This window comes from Scardinius erythrophthalmus, assembly GCF_964197995.2.
Source record: "Scardinius erythrophthalmus genome assembly, chromosome: 9".
Classification (NCBI taxonomy): Eukaryota; Metazoa; Chordata; class Actinopteri; order Cypriniformes; family Leuciscidae; genus Scardinius; species Scardinius erythrophthalmus.
This window is the reverse complement of record NC_138229.1, coordinates 8,981,678-8,996,771: the sequence shown is the minus strand read 5'-3', so window position 1 is coordinate 8,996,771 and position 15,094 is coordinate 8,981,678. Positions and strand designations below refer to the sequence as shown.

Sequence of the window (15,094 nt, the reverse complement as noted above, 5' to 3'; positions counted from 1 at the left end):
CATTCAGAGGCTTCTGCAAGTAAACAGAGCCTTGTGGTACCATCCCAAAGAGGCACAAAATCACTTTCGCACACCTTTACCTGGACTCTTCCAAGCTGGTGGAATGACCTCTAACTCAACCCAAGTCTTCACCCATTTTCAAGAATCTACCAAAGACTCTTTCGCCAGACTCTGACTCAATGATACTAACACTTATAGACATATATAATTACTTTAAATCATTCTTTATGTAAAAGCAGCAGTACTTCTAATGCATATACTTTATTGGCAACAAAGAACTTGTTTTCACTATTTGCCTTTGCTTCCGTAGATCTCTGCATGGTCTACTGCGAGATGGGAGAGTTGTTCGACTTGACAGCTTTTTCACTTGTCCCCTTGACTGCAAGTAGCCTATGTAGAGCATGCTAGCTTCTCTTGTCTACATTTAAGGAGAAGTGTTTGGCATCTCAAGCCAGCCTGCTACTGTCGTTCATGGCAGCGCTGGACTGCTCATCCAGGTGGAACTTGCATGTCATTCAGTGTAGAAGATTTTTACATGCTCAGTGAAAAAGGAACTTCTTCTTTCATAAAAATGAGGAATTATTTTAGATTTTTTTTTTTAAATGCTGACCACAGCTGCTACATTAACTTTGCTTGCAGATTCACCAGTGAAAAATAATAATAATGTAATAAAACAGAGGAAATAAAATAAGAGGTTAAAATATCAGCAAGTGGCTTTGAGGAAACCACATGGGAACATTCCCGCTAGTATACTAAAAGAATATGACTATATAGTCCTCATGGCTGTTTGCAAAAAAACAATGACTTCAGCCTCATGTCAACAATGAAATATAGTACAAGTCACTCTGAAGTCAATAAAGCATGCTCAGCCCACACCAGATCTTCAGAAGACGTATCTAAAACTCAGATTTTACAGATTGTCCACATTATGGTTACTTTGTGTTCCTGAAAGAGAAAAAAAAAACCTCTTATCAATAGAGACTCTTCCTCCCGGTTTCACAGACAAGTCTTAGTAGCCCCAGAATAAAATGCATGTTAGAGCTGTTTTAACTGAAACCAACTTGCACTAGCAAATCTTAAAACAAGTCAGTGTCAGTGCTTTGTCTCAAGATGCTCACCAGTAATGTTTTTTTCTTTTCTATTCTAAACAACGTCATGCGAATGTTCATTAAACATTAAACTGATCACAGAGTGTGGGGGTATGAAGTGTGGGCACCCACTGACAGAAATATAAATCGGCGCCTATAGTGACAATGAGTACAACTGAGGGACACACCTCGTCTGTAAAGTACAGCCTCCTCTGTATAAATAAACACCCGAGATGTGTACGATGCAGAGGCTCTTCCACTGAGGACCTTCACTCTGAGGTAGGATGAGTTTAAATTGAAGTCTGTTGAATATAAATGTCTTCAAGTATAATATAAATTGCATTTACAGAATTGACTGAAATATTAATTTTACGTTTTATACAAAATATTACATTTAATATTTACATTTATTAGACTTTATATAGCCAATGGTAGGATCAGGTGCTCTTAACATTTACAATGAACAAAGTTAAATGTTATGCGTGCAATTTTTTTGACAATAAAATATTTTCTCCTTTCGCATCTTAATGTGGATATAACTGTAATCAGATTTCCCCAAAAAGTGTACACTAAGTGGCTCTGTGGCACTGTCAAAACATTACTGTATTTTTTGATGATTCTCCCAACTGTCGCTCCACAGAAACGCTAAGAACCTTCATAAAAACGTAATACTGTAATAAAGTTCTATATTGTTAACATTGTTTAGTAAGCATTAAAATAGCAGAAAATCTTCCTGTTTTATATAGAAAATTATTAAGTTGCCTGCTTATGTCACAATTGTATTTACAGCTTATATATGTTTGATTTACAATGTTTTGTTTTTGATTAAGATTTTGCCATGGGTGCCATGAGACTCTGCTTCCTGCTCTTCTGCCTCTTCTTGGCGAGCGTCTCTTCTGTGAAAAAACTTAGCAATATCGATGACTTGAAAAGCATTGACTATGGCAAGTCTGCTCCACGTCATGGACTCCAATTATTGTTCTGGTTTGCTCAAAAAGTCCTGAATGTTGATCAGAACAACATTCTCATCCTTGAACCAAATTTTGATCCTCATAGAGGCGACTTTGGATTCCATCGGTATTTAAATAAAGAGGGCGTTCTCCCCTCATTGAGCTCTTTGCAGAATTACTATATGGTTGGCAATTTAAAACCTCCTGGAGCCAAAGCATTGCCAGCCTATGTGGGGAAATATTACAGAAACACCAACGTGCCACAAAGAAACATGGACAGGCTCATTGTCTCTATGGAACAAAAAAGGCCACAAAGGATACTCGGAGTGTTTATTACATCACATAACCTTCACAAGAATGACTTTAATCCTTCTGACACTTATGAGATCGATCCTGCACTGATCTTGCAGGTCGGAGACCCTCATAACTGCACTCTGGATCAGAACAATAATTATGGTATTTACACAATGCCACGTACTACACAAGACAAAATATATGACAGACTCAATACGTTTTTGACAAAGACAGGATATAGCAGCACTGACTGTACACACAGTCATTCCAGCCGCAGAAAGAAACGCTCACCCTATTTGCAATGTAAGACATATGAGGGGATTAAGCTAGAGATGAAGGCAACTACACAAGGTTTCTCAAAACTCATTTGGGAGATCCCTGCTGAAATGATAGATAATTCCAAATATGCACACATTGAAATTTGCCAAAACACTTATTCCAGTGATACTAATGACGTTGATACACAGGTCAGGAAACAGTTGACTATTTATGAATCATCTGGGGATTTAGATACTGCTGTCTCACTGAATGCTGGTCTCCAAGCACGACTGCGACTGTACCCATCACTTTTTGATTTTCATTTTACTAATCCATACATTTGGTATGGACCAGAGTTTGATGGAGCTAATGGAGTGATCCCCACTAGAATAAAGGGATTTGATGCTAGTATACAGCTCTACGCTGCAGACGGCAAAGCCTGTGCTCGACTCTACATCAAGAAAACCTTCAGTAAATGGGAGGATGTTCTTTACTACTCATGGGTGGGTTTCTACAAAAGCTCACAAGATAAAAATGATGACTATTACACATATCAGTATGCCTATAAGTTTGCAAAGACCGAAAACTATATCACACACAATTATGACATTTACCAGTATGATTCCAGTTTGGCTATTGCTCCTGGAGTTCAAATCCGTTTTCTGCAGGATAAAAAATATAACAAGGTTTTAGCACAAACTGCACCCTGGGAGGGTGTTGAAGAAGTGACAATATTACCATCAGATTGTGGATCTGGTCCTCAGCCTGAACCCTCATTAAATGGTCCAGAATTCTTTTATGGACCAGAGCTTGACCAGGCTGGTCTGCAGCTCTTCACTATGGATGGTAAAGCTTCTGCTCGGTTTTACATCAAGAAGACCTTCACAGACTGGAAAGAAACTTTCTACTACTCATGGGTGGGGTTTTACACTAGTTCGAAAAATAAGAATGATGACTATTACACATATTACTATGTTGTGAAATTTGAAAAGATTGAGGATGATAATGAGAACTATGATATTTATCAGTACAAATCCAAATTGGACATTGCGCCTGGAATACAGATCCGTTTCATGATAGACAAAAGTGCTGATAAAGCATCAGCGCAAACTGAGCCCTGGAAGAGTGGTTAAAGAATTATGAAAAGCTTTAAAGTATATGATAATTTCACATTAACAGTAAAAAAATCATTTTTACTTTGACTTTAGTTAGACTGTATGTATTACATTTGTAATCTGCTGTACTACATGTCCTGATAAGAATGATAATTAACACATTGTTCTAACATAACGCACTGTTAATCACAGATCTCGCTTATCTTAATTTGTTGTTAACACATCTTGAAAAAAAAAAACAGTATTATGCAGTTGTTTTTTACAGCTTCTATTAAAATGCATCTAATGAAAATGAGTGAGTCTGTGTCCCTTTTTGATATTTCACTGGACAGAACAAGCAAACCAAAAGTGAAAAACCATATGCTATTTTCTCAGCAGTGGTTTGAAAAAATAAAGTTCAAATTTATATCTATTTATTTATTGTGAATTCTGTTTTTCAACACTTTGGGAAATGTTGTCACATGCGTTTTATAACGGTGTAAGAATTGATAAATTAGGAAATGCCGGACAGTCTGGTTGGACCAGACCCTGAGAGGACAAAAGGACCTCTCTGGAGATTACCATTTGAACTGGCTCTCGTACACCATCGAGACGAAAGTCTCACCTCTGAATCATCTTCATCTACATCTCTTTCCCTCTCCCCTCACCCCCTCTCTCTCATGCTCAGATGATCACCTGATTTCACCCAAGAAAATGTATAGTTTAATGTGAATGATTATCATAGAGTATTTTTCATGTTTGGTATCATTTCAAATGTCACAGTGTGACTGGTACAAATGTCTCATTTCCAAATAAGTAAAACAAAAGGTAATAAGGTTTTTAAGAGTTTAAAGATAACTGACTTACAAAGGAAGGTGGTCTCTCAAGACAAATGGTCACACACTCCCAAAAGGTGCGACTTCTGAATGCAAATTTCTTTTTTTAGCACATGTTTCCATGTGAAAGAGGTCTGGCTATTTAATGAAATGCAGCAGGGAGTTCAGGGCCTTTTCTGTAACTCAGATTGGCCCGTGAGGCTGAGAGAGATATCTCTCAGGCTCACGTATTTCTTAATGTTGGGTTTGCATCTCTTCTCATTTTCCAGAGAATTTGATGTTTTGTATCGATTATCTTTGAATTGATTATGAAATTGGCACGATACATTTACCTGACATAATAAATTGTTACATTTGATTATTCTAACTGACTTTGACATTATTTTCATTGAAGAGTTAAACGGAATAGTCAAATATTCGCTCACAATTAATGATCCAAAGATATCATTAAACCTTTTTCATTTATGGAGTCAGATGAAATAACGAGAGAATACATATTCAAATGTATTGCATTTAATCAAAAAATACTTTGCCTCGAGAAAAGGACAGTACACGTTAAGACCTTCCGCGCTGGTCGAATGCCGGACTTCGAGTGCGAGCTTACAACGGTGATATTACTAAAATATTTTAGGCAAATTCCAAACGGAAGGAGCATCCCTATGCCATATACTCCCTTCTAAGCGCAGAGCCCTTGAAGTGGAGCGAGCAGGGCACTTGCGTGCCATTATGTAGCCATTTGGAACGCACTTGGTGAAGGGAGCAATGAAAGACCGGCTTAATTTCCTCATTATCTTCACCTGGGATGTTCCAATGACAATGCAGCACGTCCATCAGCTGATAGCTGTTCTTACGACAGCAATTTCTTCTTATTACTTTTGCAAATAGATATACATTTAAAATAAAACGTTTTTTAAATATGGGTTACATGTGTGTGTATGAGTATATTTCTCTCACCGCATTACCTAACACATCTCTTGCCTTATTTAAACAACGTGACAAAAATATCATGAACAAAACAAAACAACTGTAATTGGTCTGTTTGTAAGTGAACTCGAACTCTCCGCCATCTAGCTTCAAAATGAATCACGAGTATTCGCTGGGTCACATTATGACCATTAAGGATAAAATGACTTCCTTGAAGTGACCATTGCATGTACCCTTCGCCAATGGCCTTGTGGAAGAGTCCTTCGTGAAGGGATCCAGTTGTTCATTTTCGTTTGGAACACAAATGGCGTCCCCTTCCCGAAGGCCCTTCAAGTGCACAAAAATGCCGTTTGGAATTTGCTCATTATTAATTACCAAATTTGTTGGCCAAAACAATTACTTGATTTATTTATTTTTATTCATTACTGTCATTACCCTATCCTGCTGTGCTGGTTATAAATATTGTAAGAAATATTGCCATTGCACATTTGGTTAAGCATTTGAAAAGTAGAATGACCTTGACAGATGTTCATTAATTTACTGTAAACATATGAGAATAGTCTTACATGTCAAGAGAAAACCTGAGACAGGTTATGAGTTGCAAACAATGATTAGTCTAGACTTATAAGTAAGTTATCTAATTTTTTTCTTTAAGAATGGTCATAACTTCTTTTTCTTTAAGTCAGTTACATAAAAACGTAGATCGGTCTGATTTGAATCCAAAAAGACTGATTAAAAAGACTTCACTAACTGCTAGCTGAGGAAAACAAGCTCCCAAACTCAGGACAAAAACTAGCCTACTCATTTATTGTTCCTTATCGTAGCCTGTCACATGGCAAAAGTACGAAGAACTCTTTAATTTGCTATTAATTATTTTATTATTAACAAATTAACAGTGCTTATCTGGACACAAACATTTAATAAACTTGTTAATGATTTGTATAATCGGATTTATGGGGAATTTTCACTCTTCTAGAGCTCTGTTTGCACTAATGTAGGCCTATTATCATAAACTTTGTCTAGGAAACAGATGTGGTGCAATGGCCAAAATGGACTTGTGCTGATATTAAGATTTTGGTTCCCATCCTCCATCTTTTTCACAGCATATATGTAATTATGTGTTATTTTTAATATTGTACACATATGTGTGAGTTTAAAAAAAACGCTTTTAGTTGGAACATCTCACAGATATTTATTTAATTCTTAATAGTTTAAACTAACCTGCATAACCTCAGTGCTGACTGGACATATCGCTTATCATTCGGTGCAGAGTTTTTTGACATGCTCATCCCTGTAAGTTCCTCTTTCATAAAACAAGGATGTTGGATATTTTTTATGAAAATGCTGACAACAGTTCTCCAGTTTGAGAGAAACTGGACCTGTTAACCTGCAGGTCATGAGTAGGTCATGACAGAGTAAGACTTGTATTCTGTTTTAAGGCCATTGCCCTTTTTGAAACACTGACATGGGCTACTGTTGTAGAATCTTTAATTCACTGTTTCCCAATCCCCAACGAACAATAATGAAATGAAAGGTTATGGCTGTTTGCAAACATGATGACTTTGGCAGTTCTCAATGCCCCAAGTTCAGGGAAAAGAGTAAATCATCAGTCAGTCCCAACTTAGATAGCATTGAGATAGCCTAAGTCTAAAGACTGCTCAATGTGCAAAGCTGCAGAAACTTCCTGAGCCTTTCCTACTAAACTGCATTGCAGTCAGTGGCAGATTAACTGTTTTAGTGTCTTTGGTGCCCCTGGGCACTGACACCTAGAATGAAATTAAATTGAAATTGAATTGAAATTAAATGCGCATGCTCATGCAGTGTGAATCTGGTGATTCAAGGTATTCAAGGCACTGATGTTTGCCTACAAAACAACCACTGGCTCTGCAACCCTATATAACTAATTTCTTCAGACCTGCGTGCCATTCAGAAGCTTGCGTTCTGCAAGTAAACAGAGCCTTGTGGTACCATCCCAAAGAGGCACAAAATCACTTTCACACACCTTTACCTGGACTCTTCCAAGCTGGTGGAATGACCTCTAACTCAACCCAAGTCTTTACCCATTTTCAAGAATCTACTAAAGACTCTTTCGCCAAACTTTGACTCAATAATACTAACACTTATAGACATATATAATTACTTTAAATCATTCTTCATGTAAAAACAGCAGTACTTCTAATGCATGTGAGGAATTAAATTTTGTATGTGTATAAGAGGTATTGGGTCTATGGGTGTTTTTGTGCAATTGTGTCCCTGTGAACTAAATTCTTTTAAAAGACAAAATTACCCTGTGATAAACAACTTGAGAATTGACACACTAAATATATTCTGTTCACAAGTGATTTAGATTTCTCTGTTTTCTCCACACATCACGTCTCATATTTTAAGCATATTCTTCATTGACATGTAAAGTACAGGTTTTTTTTAGCAGAATTTATAGTGAAAATGGCTCGACAACTGAGGGACAGTATTACAGACTCCAGGTCTGTTGCAGACACATCCTGTCTGTAAAGTACAGCCTCCTACTGTATAATAAACACCCAAGAGATGTGAAGGATTTAGAGGCTCTTCTTCAATCTGAGGTAGGATGAGTTTAAATTAAAGTTTGCTGAATATTGCAAATATCTTTAAACCCATTCAGATTAAAAATAAGATTATGATATACATTTACTGAAATATTACAGAATTTATTGAAATATTAAATTTATATTTTAAAATATTAAATGGACGTAAAAAAAACTTAAACTATTGACTTTATCCTGTCAATGATAGTTGATTGTCTTAAATTGCTCTCCACAGAAATGCCACATACATCTTTGCACCATCATAAAAATGTACTGTAAAAGTTATATTGTAAATATTGTTTAGCATTAGAATTTTTTTAATGTTAATATAAAAATCTTAAATTAAATATAAAAATACATCATTGAATTGTCAGCTTATGATCCAATTATATTAAAGCTTATATGTCTGATTTACAATGTTTTGTTTCTGATTAAGATTTTGCCATGGGTGCCACGAGACTCTGCTTCCTGCTCTTCTGTGTGTTTTTGGCGAGCGTCTCTTCTGTGAAAAAACTTAGCAATATTGATGACTTGAGAAAAACTGGCTATGGAAAGCCTCATCCACGTCATGGACTCCAGTTATTGTTCTGGTTTGCCCAAAACGCATTTGTTGATCAAAACAACAATCGTATCCAATTGAATTTTAATCCTAGAAGAGACTATGGATTCCATCAGTTTAGAAACAGAGAGGGCTTTCTTCCCTCCGGGCTAAGTTACTATTCTGTTGGTAATCTAAATGATCCTCGTGCTCGTGCTTTGCCGGAGTATGTACGGAGGTTTTACAGAAACAGCAATCTACCAGAAAGAAACATGGACAGGCTTATCATCTCTTTGGATAGAAACAGACCAGACACAAACAGATTATCCAATGTGTTTATTACAGCACATTACCTTAACAGCAATGACTTTAATCCTTCTGAGACTTATGAGATTGATCCTGCACTGATCTCGAGCATCAGACAAACTAATTGCCAAGATGTTATTTCCAGTACATCACAACATGATAATGAAGATGATGACAGATGCAATCAGTTTCTGGAACAGACAGGATATAATGGCAAATACTGTAGGCCTAAAGACAACCCAAAGAAACGCTCACCCCCTTCCCAGTGCAACACATTTGACGGAATTAAACTAGAGATTAAAACAACTACACAAGGTTACTCAAAACTTATATGGGAGATACCTGCTGACATAATGAAAAACTATATGTATGTGTACATTGATATTTGCCAAAACACTCCTTCCAGTGATCCTAATAAAGATCCTACGCAGGTCAGCAAACATATTTTTAACATTGATACAGCATCTGGGTCTTTAGATACTTCTGTCTCCCTGAATGCTGGTCTCCAACCCCGACTGCACATGTCAAATATATGGTATGGACCAGAGTTTGATGGAGCTAACAGAGTGATCCCCATCAGAATAAAGGGGATTGATGCTAATCTGCAGCTCAACGCTGGAGACGGCAAAGCCTGTGCTCGACTCTACATCAAGAAAACCTTCAGTGACTGGATGGACGTTCTCAACAACTCATGGGTGGGGTTTTACAAAAGCTCACAAGATAAAAATAATGACTATTCCACATATCAGTATGCTAAGAAGTTTGCAAAAATTGAAGACGATAGCATAAAGGATTATGATATATACAAATACAAGTCAGGTTTGGTTATTGCCCCTGGAGTTCAAATCCGCTTCTTTCTGGACAAAAAATATAACAATGTTTTAGCACGAACTACACCCTGGGAGAGTGATGAAAAAGTGACATCAACATGGGACAAAGGGAATCCTAAACTCTCTTCATCCTGGTCTTATCCAGAATTCTTTTACGAACCAGAGTTCTATGATGCTAACCATGTCCTCCCTATTAAAATACAGACGTATGATGCTGGTCTGCAGCTCTTCACTCATAATGGTAAAGCTTGTGCTCGGCTTTATATCAAGAAGACTTTCACAGACTGGAAAAATACCTTCGAAAACTCATGGGTGGGGTTTTACATTAGTTCACAAAAAACAAACAAACAGTATGACACATATCAATATGCTGTGAAGTTTGAAAAGATGGAGGATGAAACCAAATTTTTTTATGTTTATCAGTACAAATCTACATTAGCTATTGAACCTGGAGTACAGATCCGTTTCATGAAGGACAAGGGCTATGATAATAAATTAGTGGAAACGGAGGCCTGGAAGAGTGGTTAAAATTCACTATAAATGAATAAGATTATGAAAAATAAATAAAAGCTTTAAAGCAGGATAATATCATTCTAACAGTCTGAGCTCATACAATCTATATGATTTGTAAGAATCTGCTGTCTGTGTCCTGATAAGTACATATACTGTTAATCACAGATCTCTCTAATGTATCTTCATTTGATATTAACAAAATAATTATTCTAAATGATATAAATAATGTTAACAATAATCTTGGCATTTATATCATAAATATTCTAAAATACAAAATTTTATTGCAATGTATAAATGTGAAATAACCTTACTCTGCTTTTTGCACAACTGATCGAATGCATATATCTAATGAAAATGAGTTGAGTCTGTGTCCTTGTTTTGATATTCCAAAAAAAAAAAAAAAGATTCAGAAGAGAAGAGAATAATTGTATTTTTCACTTTCAGTGGTTATGTTGTTTTCAAAAACAGTTTTAAGTGTTTTTTAAATTAATTAATTACTTAATTTTTTATTCCATCATTCTAAAAATTGGGAAATTCGGTCACATAACTATACACACAATAAAGGGGATACATTTACTGTAATTGCAATATTTATTCATCAAACAAATGACTTTGAAATGATATTTTTGTACTTACCATCATTATTTTGCCTCGCTGATGGTTATAAATATGGTGGACGATCAGGAAAAGTCATGTGACTGAAATTAATAGGTGTAATTTTAAAGTTGTATAATACAATCTGCATATCATTAAGTGACTTAGCCGAACTCACTGTCTGCACTGACAGGAGGATTTTTCTGATAATCCTGTGTTCATTTTGTTAATCACTTGCTGCTTGTAATATTCTGACACTTTTAGTTTTAAGTATTTTATGTTTACTTAATTCTATAATGTAGAGATCACTAGTTTTTCGAATCACTAGGTTTTTTTATTATTATTTCTCCAGTAGTCTTTGGTGACAAAACAACTTTTTAGCAGCTTTCTGTTTTGGTAAGAATGAATATTCTTTGTTGCAGCGATTCAGTTTCATTTTGATGCAGTTGATTCTAAGAAAATAAACTTGAGATTTACACACATCTTCACACAAATGTTCAAAGCAAATTAGAATGATCTTGACAAATTAAATATATATTAATTGAATTAATTTTGAACAAAACAACAACAAGCTGCACACCAGCCAATATGAACACTGACCCTTCACTCCTCAGGTTGTTTAGTTTAACCCATTAAAAACTAAATGAATATCTTGACAAAAACAATGATCACGTGTTAGCATAACCTGCCAATGACAATTATTACACAGCAATATGCTGTGCATTTTAAAATGATGGAGGATGGTGACAAGAATTTTGATATTGTAACAAGTCCACTGTAGCCAGGTTACCCACACATAAAGATCTGTGCACTGATAGACAAATATGATAATACATTAGAGCAAACAAAGCCCTAAAATTATGTCATTTGTTCTTTAAAAACATAACAGCCACATGGGCTATGGTAAGGAAAATTACATTTACATTTACATTTATTCATTTAGCAGACGCTTTTGTCCAAAGGGACTTAAGCGAGTCATCGTGAAGAGGTAAAAACAACGCAAGAAGTGCTCAAAATACAAAGTTCAGGCATTATTCAGAGTAGCATAAGCCCGATAAGCGAGAATTTACAGGAATTTATTTTTATTTTTTATGAGGTTAAAGCTCCAGTATGTGACTTTGGTATTTGACCACAAGAGGGCGCAGTTTCCAACAATAACAAAGGCGAAGCTTGATGACGCTATGAAGGAGGTGACGATGGGAGATGTCGTTTTTAATGCGTTTTCACCATCTAGCGATATATCTACATGGAATTAATGAATCATGATCACGGATGAGGTAATTTATTCGTTTTTGTATTACCTGTATGTCTGATCGTATTATTTTATGTCATCATAATTAATGAACTGCAAGGAACGTGAAATGTTATGCTATATTATCCCGTTACAACATACAGCTATTTGTCAAATGATTTGTTTGGTTAATGTTGTGCAGTTTTACGTTTTTATGGTTAATGCCGTGTTGTTTAACGTGTTCAAACCAATATCTAAAAGTAAATTTGAACGAACATTTGCAAGTAATGACTAAATATATTTTTTTAACATCATATCCGATTGTATTTAATTGTACTGCCATAATCTCGGTCACCACACGTGATAAAAAGCCTTACCAAAGTACAAAGAACAATATAACTTTGTTTATAAGTGCTATTATTGACAGTTGCATGTCTTACCTGTCTCAATACACTCGCGAGAGAGTCTCTGTCAAGTCCAAGATAGTCGCGCAGCTCTCTCCATCTCGAAAACTCCTGGCCGATATTTATCCAGGTTTTATTCCTTCGTTTGTCACACAGTCTGCGTGTATCAGAATATGGACGCTTTCGTTTTGTTGGCACTTCAATACTCGCCAAAGAGTAATCGTGATCCATAACAGCTATAACCATACAGTCTATGGCTATAACGCTTTAACCACCACTTCCGCATTTGACCATGCGATATTCCGGTGTGGTGGGTCATATTTTTTATTTTATTCTTTTTTTTATTCTTTGTCAGACGTCTTTATTGTTTATTGTGATAAGAAAAAAACCTCAATAAAGTTGTTGTAAAAAAAAAAAAAATCCGGTGTGGTGGAATATCCTATCACATGGTCCACACCGGAAAAAGGATTGCGTCACTGAGGCGCGACATTTCTTTTCCGGGACGGCCAGTTATTTAAAATCGGAATTTCTCTGAAATAAAAAATCTTTGGAGACTTTTGAGATATTGTAAGTACACAACTGGAGGAAATATATCACCCTGTGCAAGTTATTTTTGGAAATTTTATTACAAAATTCCTACATATTGGAGCTTTAAGTGCTCACGGAAGAGATGAGTTTTCAGTTCTTTTTTGAATGTTGTCAGGGATTCTGCATTCCGGATGCGGGTGGGGAGATCATTCCACCAGCATGGAACTGTGAATGAGAATGTTCTGGAAAGCGATTTTTTGGCTCTTTGTGATGGAACCACGAGATGTCGCTCATTGGCCGATCGTAGGCTTCTGGTAGGGGTGTAGGCTCGTAGGAGCAAGTGAAAGTAGGAGGGAGCTGAGCCTAATTAATTGACTTCCAGAGTCCGAGAGGTCACTTACTTTGATTCATTATATGTTTAAATTTCTGTTGAGATAGGCATCTTTAGGCTATAAAACCAAACTATTATTAAAATAACAAATCAATGCTGTTCATCTCGGGAGGTGAATTTGTTTCTATATGTTGTACATATGTGGCTGTCACTTCAAGAAAGAGCGAATGATTCGGATAAGAAAAAAAAGGAACGCATAGGTTTGTGATCGACCCATCTCAATTCACATGTTCAGGCATTTTTGTATGCGCTCCGAATTATTGGTTTGATTCTAAACAAAACATTTCCATATTACCCAGGGGGCAAAGGGAGTTTAGCAGACATGGGCTGCTGTAAAAGGTTGTCATATAAAAATGAAATCTATGATGTCTGAGGATCACAACCTGGGTGGACAACCCGGTCAACAAGCTGCTGGAAACTTGTAATTAGGGTCAAAACAATTCTACCTCAAATTCTGCTTTAACTCCCCGAATTACCCAAACATGTTAAAAAGGTTTAATTATATGCATGAATCCTGAGCCATATCTCCCTGATACTTTATGCTAGAAACAAACTGAGCACACCTTTCAAAAGAGTGGAAGATTGTACATGTAATTAGAATGTAAGAGTTAACAATGCCTCTTAATTCATAGGTATAGGCAAAAAATAAAAAATAATTAACATTCCATTTGTAATCGGTAGCATTCTTTTCCCTTTGTTGTTGTTAAAATAAACAAATTACCATGTGAAGTTACTAGATGAAATCATATTTTGATCATTTTCACTAACCAGACAGTCCTCATGGCCCATAACACATTTAGAGGGGATTCAATTTCAAGCCTATAATAGCCTGTCAATTCAAACAAGATCCAAGAAAGAAGTTTACCATTAACTGGTGTTAATTGTAAACTGCTGTACAGTATATCATTTGCATATTTATGCAATATCTATTATTTGTATTGCAATGTCTAGTAGCCTATTTCTAATATTCTTTCACAAATGGGATAGCTTTATTTATTCTATCAAAAAAAAAAAAAAAAGGATTTGAGGATTTTGGGTTAGGCTGGTTACTGTTCAATCCAGGTGTTTGGAGTGTGAGACAAAGGTACTGACAACTAAATGCTGAAAGACTAAAACACACAGGAGTCATTTGTGGAGTAGGTTTAAAAGTATTTACTGATTAAAACTGTTACATTAAGTAGCAATTTGTACCAAAAAAAAAAAAAAAAAACGATTAATGAAACAGACAAACAGATTACAATTCAGGGTGATAACTAATTTCTATATTAATGTTTATACAATTTGTTTAGCTGTTTTTGGAGTCACTGCTGCTGTCGCTGCTCTCTAGTGTTTCAACATGCTGTATCCTACTACATTTGGTTGCCAACCCCTGGCAACGGCATATATAGCATGGAATTCCCCTCGTTGCACAGGAGCAGTTCTTCTGACAACCTTTAACCAGAGATGGGCACAAATACATCAAAAAGTATTTAATTACAAATAACAAATATTTACTCATCAAATGTATTTAAATAAAATACAAAATACTGCTGTGAAAAAAGTATTTAATTAAAATACAAGTAATTTGTAATTTGAAAATAAAAAAATAAAAAATTACAGTCTTCTGTAGTGTAAGTGTGGCGTTAGATACATGTAAGAGTCTAGAATATTGCAATATCATTGTTTAGTGCAGAAGATGTGCTTTTAACGTACATGTTGCCACATACTGTCATAATAAAAGATAATTACGCATATTACACTATTTGTATTAT

At 35.7% G+C, this 15,094-nt stretch overlaps 2 protein-coding genes across 3 annotated transcripts; both read left to right on the top strand.

Annotated features, from left to right (window-relative positions):
* The first annotated feature begins 998 nt into the window (after nucleotides 1-998).
* Nucleotides 999-4,879, top strand: LOC308695865 (uncharacterized protein). 2 transcript variants are annotated; one of them, XM_081374114.1, is made up of 2 exons: nucleotides 999-1,367; nucleotides 1,919-4,879. In XM_081374114.1, the coding sequence occupies exon 2, from the start codon at nucleotides 1,927-1,929 to the stop codon at nucleotides 3,721-3,723; it is 1,797 nt and encodes a 598-aa protein (XP_081230240.1). In that variant the 5' UTR covers nucleotides 999-1,367; nucleotides 1,919-1,926; the 3' UTR covers nucleotides 3,724-4,879. The 2 variants fall into 2 exon arrangements, with proteins under 2 accessions (XP_081230240.1, XP_081230241.1); XM_081374115.1 differs by having other exon boundaries at nucleotides 1,360-1,753.
* A 3,061-nt stretch (nucleotides 4,880-7,940) lies between these two features.
* LOC308695491 (uncharacterized protein) lies at nucleotides 7,941-12,399 on the top strand. The gene is made up of 2 exons (XM_081373650.1): nucleotides 7,941-8,026; nucleotides 8,445-12,399. Exon 2 carries the CDS (start codon nucleotides 8,453-8,455, stop codon nucleotides 10,208-10,210), a length of 1,758 nt encoding a protein of 585 aa, XP_081229776.1. The 5' UTR covers nucleotides 7,941-8,026; nucleotides 8,445-8,452; the 3' UTR covers nucleotides 10,211-12,399.
* Nucleotides 12,400-15,094: the final 2,695 nt, after the last annotated feature.

What these genes read in the sequence shown, in the direction of transcription:
- LOC308695865 (XM_081374114.1), top strand. Translation starts at nt 1,927, where the DNA reads ATGGGTGCCATGAGACTCTGCTTCCTGCTCTTCTGCCTCTTCTTGGCG.
- LOC308695491 (XM_081373650.1), top strand. Translation starts at nt 8,453, where the DNA reads ATGGGTGCCACGAGACTCTGCTTCCTGCTCTTCTGTGTGTTTTTGGCG.